This window comes from Ammospiza caudacuta, chromosome 10 (genome assembly GCF_027887145.1).
Source record: "Ammospiza caudacuta isolate bAmmCau1 chromosome 10, bAmmCau1.pri, whole genome shotgun sequence".
NCBI lineage: Eukaryota > Metazoa > Chordata > Aves > Passeriformes > Passerellidae > Ammospiza > Ammospiza caudacuta.
In genome coordinates, this window is record NC_080602.1 from 18,381,860 (window position 1) to 18,405,075 (window position 23,216).

At 39.5% G+C, this 23,216-nt stretch overlaps 1 protein-coding gene across 1 annotated transcript; it reads left to right on the plus strand.

Moving 5' to 3' along the window:
- The first annotated feature begins 1,824 nt into the window (after window positions 1-1,824).
- Window positions 1,825-11,598, plus strand: HDC (histidine decarboxylase). The gene is made up of 12 exons (XM_058811379.1): window positions 1,825-1,909; window positions 2,706-2,878; window positions 3,908-4,021; window positions 4,768-4,890; window positions 5,701-5,835; window positions 6,731-6,874; window positions 7,123-7,189; window positions 7,945-8,107; window positions 8,212-8,302; window positions 9,459-9,557; window positions 10,239-10,340; window positions 10,523-11,598. Exons 1-12 carry the CDS (start codon window positions 1,882-1,884, stop codon window positions 11,282-11,284), a joined length of 2,001 nt encoding a protein of 666 aa, XP_058667362.1. The 5' UTR covers window positions 1,825-1,881; the 3' UTR covers window positions 11,285-11,598.
- The last annotated feature ends 11,618 nt before the right edge of the window (window positions 11,599-23,216 follow it).

A 23,216-nucleotide genomic window follows, 5' to 3' on the forward strand; every position in this document is an offset into this window, starting at 1 on the left:
GTTTGTTCTCTTCTGCACAGAACAAGAGATGAACCCAATGAAGCCATCACCTGGAGCTCAAGTGTAGGGTATATGAAATATTTCTTATATAGTTTAGCTCTGAAAACACTTAAAAATATTGTTCCTTATTTGCTGTTCCAAATTAGAAATATAAATGTAATTAGCTACCATCTGTTTCTTTGAAACATATTTCAAAGAAATTAATCACTTGTAATGAGCTAAAATCAGGATTTTTGAGAACTTTGGGCTCATTTTGAGTTGGTCCTGTGCTTGATGCCTGTCCCTTCTTAGCTTGTTCCCCTTTATGGGATCATTTACAGTGCAGCCAAGAGATGTTCATAAATTCCTATTAAGCATGTTGACAGCTTGTTACTTTTTTCCTAATGTTTCCAGAGCAACATGAGATAAAACAAATATGCATATAGTAGTTTTTTACACTTTTCTCAATGCCTTTTTATCAATTTGGGGTTTTTTATTTCAGTACATTAGTCTGATGTGTGTGTTTCAGAGCATCTTTCTCATATCTATAAAACAGTTCCTTCTCAAGTATCTATTTGCAGCAGAAGCTAGAAAAGGTTCCACACTGTTCTGTAGACAGTGTGTGTGGGAGCAATGTAAAAACTTTCTAGAACTATGTAAGTGGTTGTGCTGCATTACAGTACCTGGGGCAGAGAATCAAAGCTGCTCTGGCAGCCAGTTCTCTCCTGTGACACAACAGCAAAACTGCTGGGAGGTATCAGACACAGGGTCCAGCCTGGCATCCTGTCCCCAGCAGTACCAGCCCCAGGCAGGAGCCTAAGGTATGGCAAGAATTTATTGTATGGGAAATAATTTCCTGGCGCTTAGTCCACAAGTCCTACCTCGTGTCTTTTCCCAGGGCTGCCTGGTGCAGTGTGGAGCAAGTGAAGATGGATAAGGATTCAACATTGAGTAGTGTCAAAGACTGTGCTGCCACAGAGAGGTCAGGATGTGTTCTCAGGTCCTAAAACTGGAACAAGAGGCAATCTATAAGGCTGTTCTTTCAAACTGAGAATGATCCAAGTGGAGGACTTGGAGGAATTCTGGAGAGACAAGACTAAGTCCCAGTGCTTATGCATATCATACAGGAGAAAGGAAAGCACAGTGAGGGAAGAGGTGCCTTTTCCCAGCTCAGTGGTCTAGGGTGATACCCCTGGAGGAACATCACCGTGCTTAGTGTAACCTGCTCTGCTCTGATCTGAAGGGCAGGACATCCACAGAGGATCACTGCTGCTTCACATTGTACTTCTGGAACTGGCAAGAGCTGTGAAGCCTTTCCTTTTAGCAGCATGGACTGACAGCATAACGACTGAACACTTGTGGGGATGTAGGTAAACTCTTTTTGGGGAAAAAAGAGTTCTCAAAACAATTCTTAGGAAAAGTTCCTGTCTCCCATATCAAATCTGTTCTGTGCTGGTACCTTGTTTTCATGGCTACTGCTAGCACAATGGCTGGCATAACATCTTTTAGCTTTTATTTGGTTTTGAAAGCTCTTGAACTTTTTCTCTCCCACAAGTCTCATGTTAATATGACTTATATTCATGGCATGGATTAATGTGAGACTTCTGAAAAATTGATTGAAAATGGGAAAGTGCAGGGGCAGCTCCTCTTAGTGATACACTATCTTACACATCAAAAGAGCACAGATGAGAACATGAGAGATTGTAAAAACCCTCAGCTGGGAGGAGTTAGATAAACACTCACCAATGACCTGCCTGTTAAACCTTTTCCAGAATGTGTGAGTCTGAGAGATAAAGGGAGCTATAAAGGGGGAAGCAGCTGGCAGGGCACCAGACCAAACTGACCACAGCTCCCAAAAGGTTGTGGCCCAGGTTTGGAGAGGTGCATTCTTAAGGAATCAGTATGGAGCCTGAGGAGTACAGACAGAGAGGTGAGTGATCTGTGCCTCTTGCAAATAGGTAACATCTGCTCATGGAGATCAGCTGTTGTGGGGCTGGGAGTGATACCCAAAATAAGGATGGGCTATATCCTCTTTAAGTGTGCACTTTGCCTTGAGACTTGGATCTGCTGAGGCAAAAATATGTCCCAGGGTTGAGTTTAAATTAATGGATTTAGTGTCTGAGGGTAACTTAGCCTTTTTGGTCTTACATCTAAGATGCTGTGGGAAAGCTGCAAAACTGTAATTTTGAATAAACTTGTGCTAAGGGGTTGTGCACAATAGCTTTTCACTGGCTTCACATCCTGAGACTCCAGACTTGGACAGTTCTGGAGATGGAGAGCCAACCTTGGTTCCAGCGCTGCGGGAGATTGCCTTAAAAAGTGGAGAAAGGGTGTGGAGCAATGCAGCTGATTTCAGGGGATGCAAAAGCAGGTTTGCTATAATCACAAGGAAGTGTAGGACATGAAAATTTAATACCTGTGAAATGCAGTTTCAGTTAATTTGTAGGCAAGAAAATCTAACCTTTCAGTAACCAAACAAACTGTACTTGTACCATGATTGTGTTTTACGTTTGAACTATTCAATAATGGCACTGAAAAAACCCTGTGAGGCTGTTTTAGAACATTATTGGATGGGACAAGTAGGGTGTAGGAGGGAGGAGCTGGGAGCAGTATTCTAATGCAAGTAGAATCTCTGTCCAGTGCTAAGGTCAGATTGTGTGGAGTGCCTGTACTGCTAGTTAGTGTTTCCATGATTGAAGCTGAAACCACTGGTTTGCCTCTTGCAGGGAAAGAGATGGTGGATTACATTTGCCAGTACCTGAGCAATGTGAGAGAGAGACGGGTGACTCCTGATGTACAGCCAGGTTACATGAGAGCCCAGCTGCCAGACTCTGCCCCAATGGACCCAGACAGCTGGGACAACATCTTTGGAGATATAGAGAAGATTATTATGCCAGGGGTAAGAAATAAAATACAATCATGGCAGGAAAAAGCCATTACTACCTGGGGTGAGCACCAAATCCTGGGAATGCACAGCTTCTGCAGAATATTGTTCTAAATAAATAAAGTTTCCAAAAATGTAGCATTAGTCTTGTAGATGTTATCTCCACAGTTGTGTTCCTAACTAATTTTAAGGGTTAGATTGTGAGTGTATTTTTAAACTACTTTGTATATAACTCATATTTGCTTATAGGGAAACAAATTAAGCAGTATGAGAAAATCATTAGCTTTACAATGTCTCTACCTGCTGAACCATATAATCTTAATTTCAGAGATGTGGAAACTGGGTATAGCAAGGTGAAACAACTCTTGCCCAGCTTCATGCTCATGCAAAGCTTGTTTCCTGTGCTTTGAATGTAAAAGTCTACTTCCTCTTGTACATAAATACTGCAGATTCTGCTAAGAGAATTCATATTACCAAATTGCATGTTTTACGTAAGAAGCTCTTTCAAAGCCTGTTCTCAAATTTTTTTGTAGATGTTTGCAGAAGCTTGATCTGATGTAGGAGAGGCAATCATATTACATGCACTTATGCTGGTGTCTTACACACCAGCTCATTCAGGTGTATAGAAGGGTTTATATAGTTGTAAATTGCTGTGTGTAGCTAAAGGCAACTTGTTTGACAAAATGAGCAACGTTGTTGCAAGGATTCCCTTTATAAAGATAAGTATTTTGATAAATCTTTCTGTCTCTGGTCCTTCAAACACGGCACAACATTCTTTCCTGTTCAGAATCTTTGTCTGCCTGTTCAATTCAGATAAATGCTTTTGCTGTTATTTGTAATTTATCTGTTAATAATGCAGTGTTATCATCTGCTATGCTGCTCCCCTGTTGATATTATCTCTGCAGCTCTCTGCTGCAGATATATAGTTGCATGTATTATGTTGCTGTAATCCTTTCCTCTCATTTTAAACAGACAGGAACCACTACACCTCATGGAAAGTTTTGTGACGTTTTCAGACTGAACTTCTACATAATTCTGTTCTAGGTAGTCCACTGGCAAAGTCCACACATGCATGCCTACTTTCCAGCTCTAACTTCCTGGCCTTCACTCCTTGGAGATATGTTGGCTGATGCAATTAACTGCTTGGGATTCACATGGGTAAATTTTTTAGGGCTATTTTAGACATTCCTCTCCTGTGTGTAATATGCAAGAGTAGGTCTTAGTCATTCTTTCTTGTTCTCTGAGTCAGTATAATTATTTGTTTTAACCAAGTGTATGTTGTTGCATAAATGAAAATTGTCACTTAAAAAAAAAAACAACCCAAAAGAACATATAAGAACAAGCATTACCTAGTAGTAAGAGCTGAATGAAGAAAATATACTAGAAATGTCTGTTTTCAAATTCTTTGCATATCCCACTGAGCATTGTTCCTTGTCATCTGGTCTCAGTGCCAAAACTCTTACACAAGCAGGGTAAGCAATAGAGCAGCCACCAGCCATGACTGCAGGCTAGATTGGGCTCCATTCCAGTTCTCCTGCTCCTTTGAGAGAGAACACATTTCCTATTTTTCCTCTTGTGAAAATAATTGTTTGGTATCCTGGGCCAGAATATCTGCGTGTTTTGTATCCTCCTGCAGCAGCTACAGAGCACTACTTGCTTATGACTCTGCACACCACAGTAGTTTCTGAAGCCAGTGTTTTCCACAGTGCCAAAGTTGCCCAGATTTTTAGATATGTGTCTCTGTGTAAGAAAGTAGAAGCTCATAAACCTGTAAGAAATTGGTTGGTGTGGTCTCCATGCAGCTGTATCAGATTAGCTCATTGCCTCTCTTAGCTCTCAGTTGGACAAGGGATCAGTGTCCAGGGTGAATTACAGCCTGATTCTCCTTTTTCAATTTTTTCTAGGCCTCCAGCCCAGCCTGTACAGAACTGGAAATGAATGTGATGGATTGGTTGGCTAAAATGCTGGGCCTTCCAGATAAATTCCTGCACCACCATCCTGACAGTGTGGGTGGAGGAGTATTACAGGTAGGGGAGATTAGAGACGGTCTTATCAACATCTGTTTTCAAGTGAATTTCTCTCTGGGTGATAGTTTTAGTAGAGGCAAAACCAACAAAATTTTCTATATGGCTCTGAATCCAAATTTGGCATTATTTTCCCAAATTTTAGTATTAAATGTGGTAGATTATAGAATAGAAACTGCTGTTGCTTTTAGTACTGTGTAATGGACAAACAGCAGGTATTCTTGTGGTCTTTTTAAGGATAAATGAGTCAGATTTCATTTCTTTAATCTGTTTCTGATCTTTCACATCACCAAATTTTGCACTAAAATAATTCTTACTTAATTGGAGAAGGAATCCTTGTCACTATCCTTCTGCCACAGTCCTTAGCCACACAAGAAGTTTCTTTTCCTTTTTCTCATGTGTACTTTTTGTCTCTGAGAGGTGCAAGGTCAAGGCCTGAACTGTTACCTCCTTCCAGAAAGTGTAAGCAAGAGTTCCCTGGAATCAGTGCTGTTTTGTTATTATAAGGGGCTTTGATCATGTTTGTAATTTATGGGAAATACTATGTTTTATTTGTAGAACAAAAGGAAAATGTGGTTTATTTACTGCTCAGAACTCAGTGCTGAATATTAAAATCTACAGCAGTTAAAGTGCTTTGTTTTGTGTTGCTGGCCCAGAGAGCTGCTCATCAGCTAATGACTCTCCACTGTGTCAGAGAAATCAGGAGTAGCAATGAAAGAGGGGGTGGGCGCTGGGCACTTCACTGATTTCTGCAGATCCCTGGCAAAACAGCAATGAAGTAGCAGTTGCAGTAAATGAGCAATGTCTTTGCAGAGCACTGTGAGTGAATCAACCTTGGTTGCCCTGCTGGCAGCGAGGAAGAACAAAATTCTGGAGCTGAAGGTTTCTGAGCCAGACACTGATGAGTCCTCGCTCAATTCTCGCCTCGTCGCTTACGCATCTGATCAAGTAGGTTCTGATGGTTCCAAGGAAGACAAATTGCTTCTGTTGTCTCACTCAGCCTTTGCCGTGTGAAGTCACATTTCTGTGCAGCAACACAGGAATGCCTCACAAGTGTGGACCAGTTCCCCTGCTGCTGCTTTCTGCAGATGGGGAAATAGAATCAGTGTGAGGTGAGGTTTTTAGGGCCTTGGCAGTCCTCAAGAGATTGTTTCACATGACTGAGTTCTGCATTTCCTTCCTGTTTTTCACAAAGCCTTGATCCAGGAACTATGTGCTGAGCTCACGCTGCTTCATCTCGTGTTTCTTCCCAGCCTCTTCCCCTCACAGACAGGCATGCTCAAGGCACTGTTACCCGAATGCTGCTCCTGGCTGTGGGCTCCACTGTTGGCTTTTGCCAGCAAACTTCTGTCCTTGGCCTCCTGAACTGGGCATTACATTCCCCTGGGAAAACTACCACAGGAGAGACATCATGCTCATTCTCTCTTAGTCTAACTAAAAGGAGTGTATCTTCTAAGGTGTTTTGCTCTATCCAGAAGTAAACACACTTCAGGGGATTTATCTTCTTATGGCAGGGAGGAGGGAATAAACGGAGGTTGATTCATGGCTAGAGGCTCCTTTAAGAGCTGAGTTTTGATAAATGTCCCTCCAAACACAAGATGAGGATGCCTATTATTATATTTTAGAAACCAGTACCCAAGTAAATGAAGCATTCTTTGGAATTACAGGGTACAGTTTCTTACAGTTACTCACAAAGAAGATGCTTTCAGACTTGTATTAATAGGGATTACAATAAGGTTGTTATCTCTGTATTTCTTGCCACCACTGTCTTTAATAAAGCCATAATTTATCACAGCTGTTCAGTCTCAGAGCTTGAATTCTTACTGTTTTTCTTATTTTAAAGGCACATTCCTCTGTAGAAAAGGCTGGCTTGATTTCTCTTGTGAAGATAAAATTTCTGCCCGTGGATGAGAACTTTTCCCTCAGAGGTGAAACTTTGAAGAAAGCCATTGCAGAAGACAGAAAGAAAGGCTTAGTGCCAGTCTTTGTATGTTCAACTTTCTGGTTGGGGGTATTGACATAGTGTTATATTCTTAATGTCAACATGAAATTACATATAAAAATTTCTTTTTGTGTTGAAATACATTAGCTGAAGATTCATATGTATACAAGAATTTCTATTTTATTAAATTAAAAGTTTAAATGTTTTGACTGGTTGCAATAAATGGCCCAGTTTTGAAGTGCTGCATCCATGTATTAAAGAAATCAAATCCATTATAACAGATTTTTTTCTAGGTTTGTGCAACTTTGGGAACAACTGGTGTCTGTGCTTTTGACAATCTCTCAGAACTGGGTCCAGTTTGTGAGTGTCTTTTTTTTCCCCTGATTTTGCTCTATGAAAGTATCTAGAGGATACTCTAGTATCTAGAATATACTCTTAGATTTTTCATGCCAAAATGAAGGAGAGCAGAGTGCTTCAGACATGTCTTAGAGATGGCTGAAGTCAGTACAAGACTGCAGTGATTTCTGTAAGATTAGATTAGGATGCTAAAATACATTCTATTTGAGATGGATGAAATTTGCCAACTGATAAATCTTTAATGTGGTTATTCAGGAAATACAGACTGTGTGGTACTGTTGTAGGATGGACACATTAATATTTAATCTAGCAAAGGAGTTTTGAAGGTAGATTCTGGTAGGACATCCTCTGGATCAATCAGTATCACAGGTAATTTTGACATGGTTGCAAAGTCTATTCCAGCATAAATTCTGACCTGTAGCTGCTGAAGACCAGAGGAGCTTTCTCTTATGGGTCAGAATGTGGCTTCTCTTTCTGGGTCCTTTTTTGCTAGCCACTATATCTTTATTTTGGCTTTGTGCAGCTGAGGGGTGCTGGGGAATTTCACTTGGTGAAAGGGTGGGTGAGAAATCAAATTTTAAAAAGACAGTGTTATCCTATATTTTAGCATTATGGATCCACACCTTTAGAATAGAACTAGATTGTCAATTGCTTGTCAGCCTCCTCCAAAACACTGCACCTGGTTTGCAGAGAGGAGAGATTAGCATGCACTTTGATTCCCTATATCCCTTACATAACAACAGTCTCAATTCCAACAGGTGATGCTGAGGGACTCTGGCTTCACGTTGATGCTGCATATGCAGGAACAGCATTTGTATGTCCTGAATTTCGGTTGTTTTTGGATGGAATTGAATATGCAGATTCCTTTACTTTTAATCCTTCTAAGTGGATGATGGTCCATTTTGACTGCACTGGATTTTGGTGAGTATAGTCAAAACACAAACAACACCAAAAAGATAACATGCAAATTGCAAAGTTTTTCACTGCACTTACTTTGCTAAATCTACTTCTTTCTACAATCATAGGGTTAAAGATAAATACAAGTTGCATCAAACCTTCAGTGTTAATCCTGTCTACCTCAGACATGCCAATTCAGGAGCTGCAATTGACTTCATGGTAAGTTATTATTTAAGCTGATATTTTGTATTGCCTATAAAATTTTCAATCAGACTGTGAAATTCCTCTCACATTCTGGAGTATGTTTCTCTTATTGCTGGTCTTACTATGTAAACCAAATTATACTGAGATCCTAATGCAGAGAAAATAGAAAAACTTTGCAGTAAGCTCTGGTTATGAGGATTAATTATAAAATTGCTTTCAGATTGAAGTACTTAAGATTTTTACACAGGTGCAGATCCAGCCTTGCCTTTCTAATGCAAAGGGTCATTTCTGTTTATTGTGTTGCTGAAGTAATTCCTACTGATGCCATTTTGGCTGGATTTCTTTTATCTGTGTATGTAACAAAAGAGAGAAAGGAGTAAGCAATGGAAAAGCCATGCTCTGAAACAGCAGGAGAATTAATTACATTTTTTCTTCAGATTAAAGAATTCATAGGAAAGCTAAGAGGCATTTCACTGCAGATACATCTTACAGCAGATTTCAGTACAGTAATACAAAGGAATATTCACTGCCAATTATTTCTGCTATGATCTCACCCTAGTCCTGAAAAGATAATTGTTTTCTTGAAATCAATAGTGCTTTTCACTAGAGTGGAGACAGGGAGGGATGGAAAAAAGGATATTGAGTCCCTCTTGTGGTGAAATTGGATTCTGCACGTGGTTGTGCAGCTTCCCTAAAATATTCCTTTACATGTTTTCTCACTCTTTTCCTTGGAATAGGTGTTACTTTGTTTGGAACTGCCTACCCCAGTATCAAATCTTGCTGTTTATAATTGATTTGGGAAAATGTTCAGGAAATTACAGGAGTTGAAGCCAGCACTAGTCAGTCCTAAAGTGTAAATGGCCACATCTTGAATTGATTATGCTCTTAAATGCAAAAAGTTGTTATAAGCTTGTAATTAATTTAAAATTCTAAGCATATCTAAGCCATAAATTAAGGGGAATAGCCAAAATCTTATTTTTGCAAATAATTTAAAAGTATGGGGACGCAGTGTTTCTTTGATGGCTGTTTCCTAGGCTTAGCAGATTTTCAGTAATATGACACTATTCATCTCGAGAGGTCTCTGACCTGAGTCTGAAGCAGGAGATGTAGCAGTGGAAGGAGAGCTCACCTTTCTGTTGTTTCTGCACTCACTGATGTTCTGTTTCCACAGCACTGGCAAATTCCACTGAGCCGTCGATTTCGTTCTCTCAAGCTGTGGTTTGTGCTTCGTTCCTTTGGGGTGAAAAAGCTTCAAGCTCATGTCAGACAGGTGTGTGAGTTACCAGAGTGTTTTATGTTCAGTTGTTGGTGGGTGAGATTAGTACACTCAGAGATGCAGAGAGGAGTAACAGGAATCCTCTCACATGCAACGCTGGTGTGAATTCTAAATGCCTGCTGGTTTTACTCTAAAATAATCTGTAGAGATTGACTGTGCAGACAAAACATTTCCTGTCCCCTTCTTGACAGCACTGGACAATGGAAAGGGACTTGATCACTGCCTTCTGCACTTTGCTGAGCCCTAATTTGCAGAAGCTTTCTTTGAGGTCAAGTGGCAGCTGTTTGGGGTGGGCTATGATGAATGACTGAGCCTACCACTATGAAAATGTACAGGCTTCAGTCTCTGGTGGAGTGTAAATAGGAAGGGTCACATTATGGATCAGTGGTTGCTGCAAAAGGACTCTCATATAAGAAGGCACATTCTCTTTTCAAACCTCCTATAGAAAATCCCTATGGATAGGCCAGTTACTCATGTTCATTGTCAAGGCTTTGGGCAAATAGAGACAGACTTTAAAATTCTCAGCTTTGATGTCATTTTTCTGTTTGCTCTTATTCATGCATTTGAGTGATGTGTTACTTAGTAAGGAAAGGAATTCCTTTTAACTACCCAGTTTAGCATCTTACCAGCGGGTTTGTGACAAACAGATAACTTTTTTTCCTCCCTTAATTGTAGGGTACAGAAACAGCCAAATTCTTTGAATCCTTGGTTAAAAGTGATCCACTCTTTGAAATTCCTGCCAAGAGATATCTTGGGCTGGTTGTATTTCGCCTAAAGGTAAAGACTGGCCCCTTTGCATGTCCCTTTGGAATGAACTGACCACAGCTGACCTCTCCCCAGACATGAATAACTGTGAATATATTTCCATTTAAGAATTTGTGATTGCAATTCTGAGATATGTTCAGATGTCACTGGAAATTCTAACTATAGTATTTTTTTATTATTCATATTTAAAACAGGGTCCCAATTGGCTGACAGAAAAACTCCTGAAAGAACTGAGCAGTTCTGGCAGGCTCTTCCTCATTCCAGCAACCATCCATGACAAGTTCATCATTCGCTTTACTGTGACATCTCAGTTCACAACCAGGGAAGATATCCTGCAGGACTGGAGCATCATCCAACACACTGCAGCCCAAATCATCAGCCAGAATTATGGCTTGCACTGCATCAATTCTGGTGATGGGGCAGGAATCCCCACTACAATAGTTCAGCCTACTTCTGATGCCATTAACAATGTTCCTCAGCTTTACTTAGATGGAGGGAAATACAAAATACCTCCCAGAAAAACAGTAGTACAGCCTAAGAAATTATCAGTAAGTCCCAGTAAGTGTGTGATTAGTCAGCAGGTGAAAGATCAAGAGGATCCTCTGGATGACTGTTTTCCAGAAGATGTCCAAAATGTTACCAAACATAAGATAACCTCTTTTTTATTCAGTTATTTATCTGTTCAAGGCAAGAAAAAGACAGCACGTTCCCTTAGCTGCACCAGTGTGCCAGTGACTGGTAATCTGGAGCAGTGTAACCCCAAAGCAGCAGCCACTGACAAGAAGGAGCCTCGTGCAAATGCCAGAGTTCTTTCCAGGCTGCCTGAAGACATGATGATGTTCAAAAAAGGTGCCTTCAAAAAACTAATTAAATTCTACAGTGTCCCAAGTTTTCCAGAGTGTAGCTTTCAGTGTGGCCTTCAGCTGCCTTGTTGTCCTCTGCAGGCCCTTGTTTAACAAGTAAGAGAGCTTGGTCCTTAGAAAGAGAACCAAAGTTTGCTTATTCACATGCAATACTACATGTCCTTTTGCTCAAAATGTAAGCTGTGGCAATGACCACTGAGAAAATGCCTGTGCTTTTACTGGTGAAAACCTCATGTATTCATAGATTAAAATATCAAATAAATCTTATAGGCCTATAACATGAAACCTTCTGTTTTGTAGACTATGGTAAAGAAAATGCCAATTTCTACCTTACCAGAGCTGGTAATGGACAGCTTCCAGCTGGTAGGCTGGAACCACTTTGACAGAGTATGCTGGCCCCAGGAGGTGATAAACCCAGGTCTCCGTTTGCATCTCTGGTTTTGGGTTTTGTGGTGTTCTTTTTCTTTTTCTTTTTCTTTTCCTTTTTTTTTTTTTTTTTTTTTTTTTTTGGAGGAGGAGGGGATGTTGATACCTTGATTTACATTCTCTGGACTGATGTGAGGATCTGTGTGTGCAGTCAATGCCAACATCAGTTTTGAACAGTGCAAAAAGAAGGACATAACCTCTCTAAGAGATTTTGCTGCAGCAGGGCAAATTCCCCAGAGTTAAGCACAGCAGCCCTTCCAGTTCACCTGTTCTAATCAGCTGAGGGAGGCTTTGTGCAACCATGTTACAAAACAGTTGCCCTTGCAAAGCACCTGTGGCCTTTCTCAGCATTACCTAAGGTCTGTAAGCCACAAATGCAGGAGGAAAGAGAGGAGGAATGATATTTCCTTCTCTCTCATAACGAAGAACTAAGGGGCCGTATAATAAAGGGTCTTTATACAGCAAATAAATGTTTTGGTACAAGAGACCAGTGATTTATGTATATAAAAAATTGGGGGGGAGAAAAATCTATTAAGGACAACTTTAAATTTAGGAATAGTACAGTTGAGCCAGGAAACATGTTGATTGATTTATTCTGGGAAAGCACTGCTAGATGCTCAATGCTTTCCTTGTAGCTGTTTCCAGACACCTACAGTCACCCTGTCTTGAAGGCAGTGCACTCAGACAGATGGATCTTCCCTCTGATCCAGAACAACTATTCCCAGGTTATATAAAAAATGAGCCTGGTTAGTGTCTAGGCCCTTATACAAAATCAGCTAAGATTCAGGTGGAGTTGCAGTACTTTTGCTTCTTTAAGACAATCTCTTATTCACACTTTATTTCTGCTAAAAATCAATAACCATGTTTTATATCACTTTTAATAGTGCTATTAAATCTTTCTGTTTACACAATAAAGCAATAAACACACAGTGAAGATGGCAGTCCCTTTGTGCCTAGTCTTATATGTTTAAATTTATATTCAGCAATAGGAAGTACTGCCCTGAGTCAGACACTTGTAATTTATAAACATATCTAATGTGCTAGTGAGTAACAAAAGTGTGATAGAATTTTAGAAAATTATGGAAAGGCTTTTTCCCCACTTCCTGTCCTTTCCTCCACCTGTTTATTTTATTATGTAATTTTATGGTATTTTATTAGACACTAAGAATATTTCAAAATATGTATTGGCTTTTTAACTTGGAGTACTTCCTTGAAAGGATAAGACTTTTCTGTCAGCAACAGACTAGAATGTGTATTTATGCAGAATAACTATGTTGGCTCTATGGCTTTCAGGAAATACAGTGCAGAGGGCAATGCAGTAGATGGTAGAAGTCAAAGATGAACATGGAATGCTGGAATTGCAAAACACTGTTTCAAGGAGTGATTCAAGAAAGAAATCTGAAGCATTGAGCAAAGATAAATAATGTGCATAAATTGCAAGGAGACTGTGGACCTGGTGCTCTGTCCTGGCTTATGGTTATCATAAGGTGCTACAGAGACTGACTGATCCCTCTTTCCTTACTAAATTCTAACTGCAGTTCTACTGCTGTGACATTCATTTTATGCAAAAATATTTTTGAAATGAAGGAGGAACTGATATAATTGCAGTGATCCAAACCATCCATGAAGCACTTATGAGTAATTACCCCATACAAACAATAGCTTAAGTGCATCACTCTTTAACCACTCACATTAACACTTTTACCTGGGATCACCTGGCTTGGGTTAGGATATTTTGGTTACAAAACCCTCAAAACTCACACTACCCAAACCACAGGTCCATAGGTTTCTGGAGAACTGCTCCTTTTTGGTGAGCAGCTGAAGTGCTCACATAAGGTGTTTTCTCTATCCAGTGTAACAGAATGTCAGCTAATGGATTGCCATTGCTCCCCTATGCAAAGGAATGATTAATTCAAGCCAAAAGCTCCTTTGTTTTCCTTGAAAAAAGTTAATGTTAGTATGCAGTGAGAGATTACAGACCTCATTAGGAAAGGTTTTTGTTGGGTTTGCCCCTTTCCTTTATGGTTAGATTTTCAGCAAAATGTGACAAATGTTCCCTGTTATTTAGTTAGCAAACAACAAGAAAAGTTGTTTAATGATGCCTGTGGCACACTGTGTAGCCTATGCAAATATCTAATGACCTGGCACCCTAGAGGTAAATAACCCCCAATAAACTTTCACTGAGATAAATAACCCTTCAATAAACTTTGAAATCCATATTTTATCATAGAGATAAATTACTTTAATGACATAAAAAACTGTATTATTGAGTTCAGCATAGTTATTTCCTTAGTTACTCAGACAATCTTAAAGCAAACTGCAGGAATTTCACCCTTCTGACTGGACCTAATGGCCAGGGCTCTGTCCTTCTTGGTTCTAAACAGCCATTACTGTGGATAAGGATGGCTTTTCCTTTCTTAAAAAAGAATTATTTTTCATTTTATATCTTGCTATATGCCACTAAGGGGACAAATTCCTTCTCTCTTGTTCAGCCTTCTACTGCCTTCTTATGTCAAATCTGATACCTTCCAGCACAAGGTGAGCAGATTCAGGTCATTGATCTGCCAGGAAACTTTTCCACTGCAGATTTTCTTTCCCCTGCAGGATAAATTCCCTTTGCTGTTGGTGAGCTGTGGCCAGCTCTGGTGCAGCCCCAGCCCTGGGTGTGTGGGCAGGGTGGGAGGGAGCAGATCCCTGCACCTCAGAGCTGCTCAGAGCTCCCTGCAGCTGGAACCTGAACCTGGGGATTTGGGTGGCCCAGCCAGGGCTGCCTCCCCTGCTCCCACACTGCTCCCAGGGGCCAGCCTGAGAAAATAAACTGCTTTATGTCTAGGATAAATTTGGACTATCACTAGACATTAGCATTTTGATAAATTAGAGGGGTTTTAAATTTCTTCTGTTTCAAGCTGGTGCCACAGGAATTTTTTAGAAGTTTCTGCACAGCTGTAAACACTACAGAACATTTTTGAAGCTTCATATGTGATGGCAACTGCCTGGGAAAAATAGGAGAAATTAGTAGGCCCTGTTAGCTAGGGTCACAGACAGTATTCCCAAAGCATTGCTGAACTTCCATAACTAATTCCAGCTTCCTGCTCAGTGCGTGTAGCAGTTTTGTGCTATGGTCCTTCAATGGGCTTTCTGAAGAAGTTTTCGTGTGTAGCCTTTTCTTCTTCAGTAACATCTCTGACTTTCTAAGATGGGATGTAGCATTAATTCTGTGACTTCAGTAGGGAGTTGTAATCACCAGCCTGGAGAGCTGAAACCCTCAGGTTTATTGATTGTGAATGTGACATTTTGAAGGACCATTATCTGCCTTATTATTGCGGGCTAATTAGTTTTAAGACTTGAAAATCTTCACACATAAATACTTGGTTTGCTTACCAGCTTTTGCACAATAAGTTTTTCTAAGCTATTCCTTGACATAAACATTTTCCACTGTTCTCCAGCTACATGTTTCTCACAAAGGTTTTCAGCTCAAGGCTTTTGGCAGGTTTTGCCAAAAGGCAAAGACATCTTGCTGTGATCCACGAGATGCCACCAGAGGGCAACAAGTAACTGGAAGTTTGTGTTAAATTTGGATTCAGGCTCAATGTACAGTTAATTAAGAGAAAGGTACTTAGAAAGAGAGTATGGGAAAGCCCAGCACTCCTCATGCTGGCTGACATGGGATGCTCCAGGCTGCAGCATTTTCTGTGCAGAGAGCCTCTTCTTTCTGTTTTGTTATGCTGTAACAGGAGCCTTCACTGCTCAAATCAGGGTGCACCATTCCAGCCAGCTCAAGGGATAATAATCACAGCACAAAGCAACACTTACCTAATTGCTGATGAATGGCAGAGAGATGGGACTCAGACTGGTGGCTTCAGTGAACCTGTGTAACAGGTCAGCTGGGTTTGTTCTTTCTTTGTTTGTTTCACCTGACCATTCCCATGGAAAATCCCAGCTGGGTATTTTTCAGAAGTGCTAAATTGAAGCCTTCAAGCTTCATTTTTCAGTTTCAAATGTCCTTCTGTCACCTTTTAAATTAATAGCTACTACAGTTTCTACTAAAGGTTTATTTGCAGATTTACCACAGTTTTTCTCTAAGGTTTCAATCAGATGAGACAGGCTGACCTGATCTAATTAATTGGTGCTGCCAAAAGGGGTCATTTTGTTTCCCTGTCCTCCTTATGTGACCTTCTAGTTCCACTGCCTCCCTTGCTCCAGCTCTGATGCCCTTCTGACAGTTTTGTGATGGATTCAGCTCACTAAGGCAGTAAAAACCTGTATTTTTAGGGTGAGTTGAATCACTGAGTAGAACTGGTTTATTGAGGAATCATATTAGTACCAATACTAGGATTAATACAGAGGAAGGAATAAGGAAACAATAAGCTTAATCTCCCTTTCCTACATGCCTATGTCTCAAATTCTTTTTCTGTTCCCTGCCCACTTGGGAAGGAGTGTAAAGTATCTATTAACCAAAGTAATTTTTGTAAATGTAAGAAGCAGGTTTGCAGTCTGTGCAGAGATAAATCAATGAATCTACTCACAGCAGAGTTCAAGCCATTCCATTTTCCCCCTTGGTGCCTGGCAGAGGTTCAGGAGATGAAGGTCAGTACATACATGCTCTGGCACTACTGAAACTGTGCTTACATCAGCAGTTTATTGGTATTTTTCCATATCTTTCCCCACTTCTGAGAATGATGCTCACAAATCTGTAATGCATCAGGATTTCTAGGAGATCAGTCAGGGGAGTTGATTTGCTGGTCCAGTTGCAGGTGATTTGACATCACTGGGATGCTTTGCAATCACTAACCTCAAAAAAGTCTCCTTCTAAAGGAGTGAGCCACTCCTGTGAGCAGAATTTCCAAGGAAGCCTTGTCTAGTGGATTACCCAGGTTCCTCCTAAAATCTAGAAATTTAGATGTTACAGGGTGCCTTTACTGTGCTGCACTCTGTTACAAGCTCTTTCATGTTCCTTTATGTTAATGACATAAAATGGTGTAACATGGCTGGGAATAAACAAGTCATGACTCATTAGACAAAGTCATATAGACAGTCCAGATTTGTGTGCTAAAAGTGGAGACAGACAGGTAATCTGCTACACTCCACAGAGATGGGAGGTGTGTGACTAGGGTAGCACAAAATGGCAATGCTATTACTGAGTATGCATTTACTGACTATGGATCTCAGCTACTCCATATCATCACCTGTTATTTAGCCCAGAGGATGGAATCTTTGATACTGTGGTGGTTTCTAGGCTATTGAAGCTAAAATTCTTCAACTACTTTAGATTGAGTGGAGAGCTTAGATTCAGCTCTCTGCTCTTTTATGACTGGCTAAAGAAATTCTAAGTGAAGCTGAGTCACAGTGAGACTCATCTTTCTGTTGCAGAGGTGTTAGAAGCAACTGCTATGAAATTCTAGGAATAAAGTTTTACTATTCTGCAGTGACATGTGAGAGATTCCTGGTGCTGGATGGTAACTAAATTCTTGGCACTGAGCCCATCCTCATCTTTCTTGGATAGACATGGTTTGGATTCATCAGAACAGATGTGCTCTCCAGGATCAGAGGAGGGAGCTGTCAAAGCTCAGGAATTATCTCCTCTCCTTGTAGAGAACCTCACAAAAGAGCCTTTCTCAATTCTCTTTCATGAAGTTCAGAAAATGCTTCCATCCCATGAGCAGATTTTGAATTCTGTTGGAATTCAAACACACAGTGAAGCTCATTCCAGAGCTACAGCAGCAGAGTTAGCTCAGAGCTCAGTCAGCTGGGTTAGTACAGGCACCCCAGTCACAGCAAGCTCTTTGCTCTCTTGGCTGCTGTGAAATTCCCTGTCAAGAACTGGAGTGACCATGGGGACATGAAAGGGTAAGGATTAAGCAGAAAGCTTAGCTGAGAATTTTAAAGCATTAATTTCCACCAAATTTTGACTTTGCCATTTTTTCTTCATTTATGATGGATGAGTAATTGACATCCATGTGTCCAAATCCAGTGTTGTTTTTTTTTAACCACTTACTTAAGCTTGACTCAGATTCAGCATAAAACTCTCCATGAATTTATTAAATCCTCTGAAGGAGACACTCAAATCAAATATATATGCATAATTTGTGGCTATCCTACCATCAAGGCAAGATTATACTCAGCAAACTTCTCAAAGGCAGTGCAGTATGAGCAATGTTCCCAGCTGCTGCCAACAGCAGCATCAAATGACAGGGTGTGCTTATCAAAGAGCAGTGATTTCCTAGAAAGAGGGGAGGAGGAAGAGGCTTTGCTCTCACAGCCTCATTGCCTGGGCAGCAGCAAAGTGAATAGACAAGCTCTGCCATCAGGTTTAGTGCAAGGGTTCTTCAGCCTCTTTCACATGAACAAACCCCTTCAAATTAAGAGAGCAGCTTGCTTACAGCTGCCACTCACACAATGGTTGAAGGAGCCAGAATTTGTATAATATGATATGGCTGCAATTCTAACTAGTGTGAGTGAGCAGAAAACTGAATGCAGTTGTTATTTCAGGGGCACAGCAAAGCTATATGAACAATTTCTATAAATATTCTTCAAGAAAGATGTGAAGCAGTTTTCAAATTTTAAATGCTTACGTACAACAGGCTGCACCGCACTACCATAAATTTGAGATTAAAGAAATTTCAAATGTCCTGGAGCCATGAAGTTCACTTGGCAGCCCTGAGAGAAAGTATTGTCACAGTACTGACCCTAAAAAACGTTGGCAGATTGTGTTACTGTATGCATGGAAATGCTGGGCTGAAGGAAATCTATCCCACCAAGTGATGTGCCTCTTGCTGCATGAACCTCCAGCATTTTTCAGTAGTCAGCACTGCATTGCCTCTGGAAATGACAGAGTGTAAAATGTCAGGGATTATGGCCACCAAATTCTTTGCCTTCATAGAACTTCATTCAGCTCTGTCACCTTTCTATAATAGAAACATGACATCCAAAATTAAAACAGGTATTTATATGTATGCTGAAACTCATCTTTGCATGCACATACAGTGCAGCTAATCAGAATGTAGATTTCTGCAAACTCAGGGAGGAAAAGAAATTAATTATTAAGTCAGTCATTTCTTTGATGTAACATAGTTTATGATTGGCCAGAAGGACAGTGGAAACTCTTATCTTCCTGAAATCAGGTGGATTCAGTCAACAAGGACTATTTTATTTGCTCAAAGTCCCAAACTGGTTTTTTACTACTTTTAAGCCAAAAATTTTGTCTAACAATTATCTCACCATGGCTCTGTCTTTGTGTTTTCTATTTCATTGTAACTTTTATCTCCTCACTGGCTGATGTCCTGCCCCTCATGTTTATGCACCTCTCCTACCTGTTCTGTCTCCTTGGCTCAGTTACTGAGCCTTACTTTGAGTGGGGCTACATAACTGCATGCCTCTATTTCCTTTCAGTATTCCAGCTACTTGGATCCCAAAAAATGAGTTAAATTATTTCCTAAGTTATCAGACATGCTTGAAATTCAGTGCAATGCATATTAACATTGATATATTATTTTGAATTATATATGTTGAAATGTGTTATATATGTTTTTGAGTGCATTTTGCAGTTAATTTCTAAAGAAATTTTAACAGGTAGGAAGAACAATGTTTGCTTACATAAAATAGAAAAATGCACTAAGAATTGCCTCACACCAACAAACTTACAAAAATTTGATCTATTGCTACCTAAGTTTTCTGTAGAAAGCATCTACAGAAGTCATCTACTTTCACCAAAGGAGGTTTGATTTCTCAGAGACAAGGAAGGTTTTGGCATTGCTTCCAAGAACAGGAGGTTACATGGCCATGGGTTTCTATGTGCATCTATATGTGTCTGTTCTCTCCTTCCCTCCCTGCAACTTGAACCTGCTGGCTGCTTTCAAGCACGTTTGGGAAAGGGTCATAGGTCTCAATAGTATTAGGTTTCCATGAATTTCATGATAATAGCTAGCTGGATAGGGATAAAAAGACCCCTTAAATGCCCTAGCAAAAATGGGCAGAGCTACTAGATACCAATATATCCACATAATGGAGATTGCTTATAAAGTCTCATCTGTGATTGCAGTGAATGCGAACATAGGAAATAAATAGTTTTGGTTTTGATTTAGCATTTACCATATGAATTGTACAAAAATATAGGAGCTCAGTTTCATCTTAGCTCTTGTGCTCACAGGGGTGTTTCATTCTGTACTCAAAGCTGCATTGTAGCAGGTTGTGTCCAGTCTGATGGACAATTTGACATTAGCATGTCACACAGGAAGGATGTCCTGACAAGGAGGAGCAGAAAACCTTCCAAGAAGTATCCAGAACTGGCATTTAGCAAAAAACTGCAGGACCCTTCAATAACTATAAAATATAAATAGGCAGAAGCTATGTAGAGTTTATTATGAAGTTTAAACATTAAATAGGGTTTAGTGAAGCTGGGATTAAGGAGAAAGAATTTCCTGCCATTTTATATCTGTAGCTTGTTTAGCTGGATACATTTAATCTTTTGAGTGTAAAGAATGATAAAGCAAGATTTGTATTATTAAATTAGAATAGAAATATCTTTTAAAGTACTTGACAATAGTACACTGGTTTAGCTCTATAAAAAGTCACAAGTTAAAGATATTTCAAGTTAGAGAAAATGTTTTAATTGTGTGCAACAATATTTTTACTGGTTTTAGAGCTCAGAGTTTACAAGAATTTTAAGCTTAAAGGAAGGGGGGAAAGTAATTTTAATGTTTTGAGGTGCATTTATTCTTTCCATTTGGAACAGTTCAGACTTTTGAACTTCAGGAAGTTTGAAACTTGCTTTCTAAGAAGCATACTGGACTCTTCTGTGTTGTTTCTGATAGCTGACAGATAAGACTTGCTGGCCAAATTCTCTTCCTGGGGGTGATAGTCTGTTGGAATTTAGCAAGCAATATCCTTGACAAGGCAGTAGAAGGAAGGAACTGAAGACTCTTATGTTTGTATTTTTTGAGCAGATTAAGTTTCTGTAAGTAACATAAAAACTGTTGAGTAGATGTAAATGTTAAGCCAGCTAACACTAGATTTAACAATTTTTTAAAAATCAGTAATATAGCAGAAATTAATATTTCCTGGTAAGAAAGGGTAAGCTGTTCCTTAACCTTTAATATCATATCTCCCAAGTCACATGTGTTGCTGTACCACACTACAAATCAAAACAACAATTTAGGACCTCAATTGCTGGGCAGATGGAAATTCATATCCAAGCAGTAATAAAATCCATTGAGACTTCTGTTTCTCTAATAGAGATGTGTTAGAGATAAGATAGGTGAGGGTAAGACAAGACATTGTCCTAAAAAATCGATGAGTTTATACTTTGAACTGCAGTAACTCTGGTTTCATTGCCAAGGGTGACTTCTCTCTGCTGTGTCTCCTGCTGCTTTTTCTAGTTCTGTAGTTTTAAACTTGAATTTTAATACTCTGTACCTTATTCTCTCATGCTGTTGGGCCAGAATGTTGCTGTTCAGTAGCTGGACCTACTCTGTTTTAAATGTGTCATTTAAAAATGATGGATAGACTATTAAAAAGCATGCATAGAGCCCCTTTAAAAACCACAACTTGCCAATTAATATTCATAGGCCAAATCTCAGCAATAGAAATGTGAAGCTTTTTCTTCTGTTTCAAGTTAAAATTCCATACAAAGGTGAGGTTTGCAGAGGAAGGAAGTATCTTTGTTAGATCAGCACATAATTTAAAAATAATTGGCAAGCTTTTGGTTAGCAAGGTGAGCTTTCAAGGTGTTACAATAATTCCAGCAATTTTGTGTAATAAAACTAACCATGTGATCTTTATAAAAAGATTTTTGATATGAAAAGCTCCCTGTCTGCTCAGACAACCACATGTTCAGATAAATATCTTGTATTTGAATGAATGAACTTGGCTTTCTCTAAATTTGAATAATCATTACTGGTGTTTTGCTCCTTGATTTATGTCTCTATTTAAATATACACTGCTAGATCAAGTCCTTGTTGTAGAAGTAGAGGAATAAAGAGCTGCCTACCATACAAAAAACAAGAGGACTCTGGTTTTGATGCCAGGGGGAACTGTAAGGAATGACGCTCACACGCCACAAACGCAAACTGATGATGCCTGTATTTGATGTTAAGGAATAAAAAGATGTAAGCAATGAAACAATAAGTAACTGCTTAAGGAGACAAATAAGGGTTTTTTTCCCAGTGGTCCAGAAGATGGTCAAGTGAGGACAGAAGTGTAGTGACAGCTCTAGAGTGCACTGTGGATGGTTAGGGCAGTCTGGGGGTCAGAAAGGCTGGGAGGGAAATGCTATTTACCACAAGTCAAGGCTTCATGGTCAGACTGCAAATGTGCCAGTTAGGAAAAGGAAAAAAAAAACATCTGCTTTGATTTTACTTAGGTGAAGATTGGCTTGTGTCCATGAGGAGCTACCCCTAAAAAAGGAAGAGAGACCTATGAGACAGGGGAAAGAATGTTTCCACTAAAAATAATTCTGAGAGGAACAAATGCAACCCAGAAAAAAATTTTAAAAATGTTAGAGCATTCAGCAAAATCTTGTTGCAGTGATGGTGAGGGCTCCACAAAGCATCAGACCTATCTAGTAAGTGGGGAAAGAAGTGCTGTGCAGAGTCAGAAAAACTATGTAAACTGAGTTGATAAAGAATGACTCAAAGGTCCAAAACTAGCTGATAAGTTGAAAAGGACAGAAAAGGAAGCACGACCTTTGGATTTAGCCACAAGCCAATCATTAATTTTTTTTTTTAGGTCAATGTGAGTAGAGTGACCTTAGCAAAATCAACCGAATCAAAAAGCAAGAATTTGAGCAGAACTAGCACAAACTTCATGGGGGTTTTTGTATTGTTTTTAAAATTTATTTTAAATTAGGTGACAAAAAATGGTAATTAGGAATTAAAAAATATCAAGTGAATTTCTTTTTGAAACTTGAAAAAATAATCCTGGTGTACTTTTTGGTACAAGAATTGTGTTTGATGTAATTATGTTACAAATGAGTCCTAAAAAGCTGAATGAGTTATGAGAAAATTCTGCAATTGTATGAAACAGGGTGATGCATACTTGGTATTATGCCAATTAAAACAATTAACTTTTCTCTGAGAACTGTGTAAGTTCATGGAGAGCTCGTACTGTGTTATTTGTCCTGGGAAGGTATAGTGTTTACCTGTGCCAAAAAGACAAACTGCTGAATGAATAATTACCTAGCAGAATAAAACACAGTTACTTGTGTATCTAAGGCATTTAAAACTGTGCCTGATTTGATGTGTTCTAAGACCATAGCTTATGTCTTAATGTATGTAACCAGTAGTGATATTTACCTTTTCCTGCTATAGAAATGTGTGCTGAGTTCACCAGCACTACCAGCAATTGTGCACGTAGAAATAATGTTAAATGTTGTGTCTGTTCAAGCCCCAGTGTAGGAGCCCTGGAGAGCAGAGCATAGGCTGGAGGAGTGTTGAGCAAGGCACTGCATGGATGATAAAGGCAGAACCAAAAATCATATTGGAAGAAAGACACGGATTTTTTACAACTTTAAATAGAATAATTTGGATAAGAATGATTTTTGGTATGTCTGCTTTTTACACGGCAAAGTGAAATTATTTAAAGTGAACTTATGTGCAAAGTAGAG

Excerpts from the sequence above, each read along its gene's own strand:
- HDC (XM_058811379.1), top strand. The coding sequence starts at position 1,882 with ATGGAGCCTGAGGAGTACAGACAGAGAG. Across the intron at positions 4,891-5,700 it reads TGGGTGGAGGAGTATTACAG|AGCACTGTGAGTGAATCAAC; the intron begins GTAGGGGAGATT and ends ATGTCTTTGCAG. Across the intron at positions 10,341-10,522 it reads TGGTTGTATTTCGCCTAAAG|GGTCCCAATTGGCTGACAGA; the intron begins GTAAAGACTGGC and ends TATTTAAAACAG.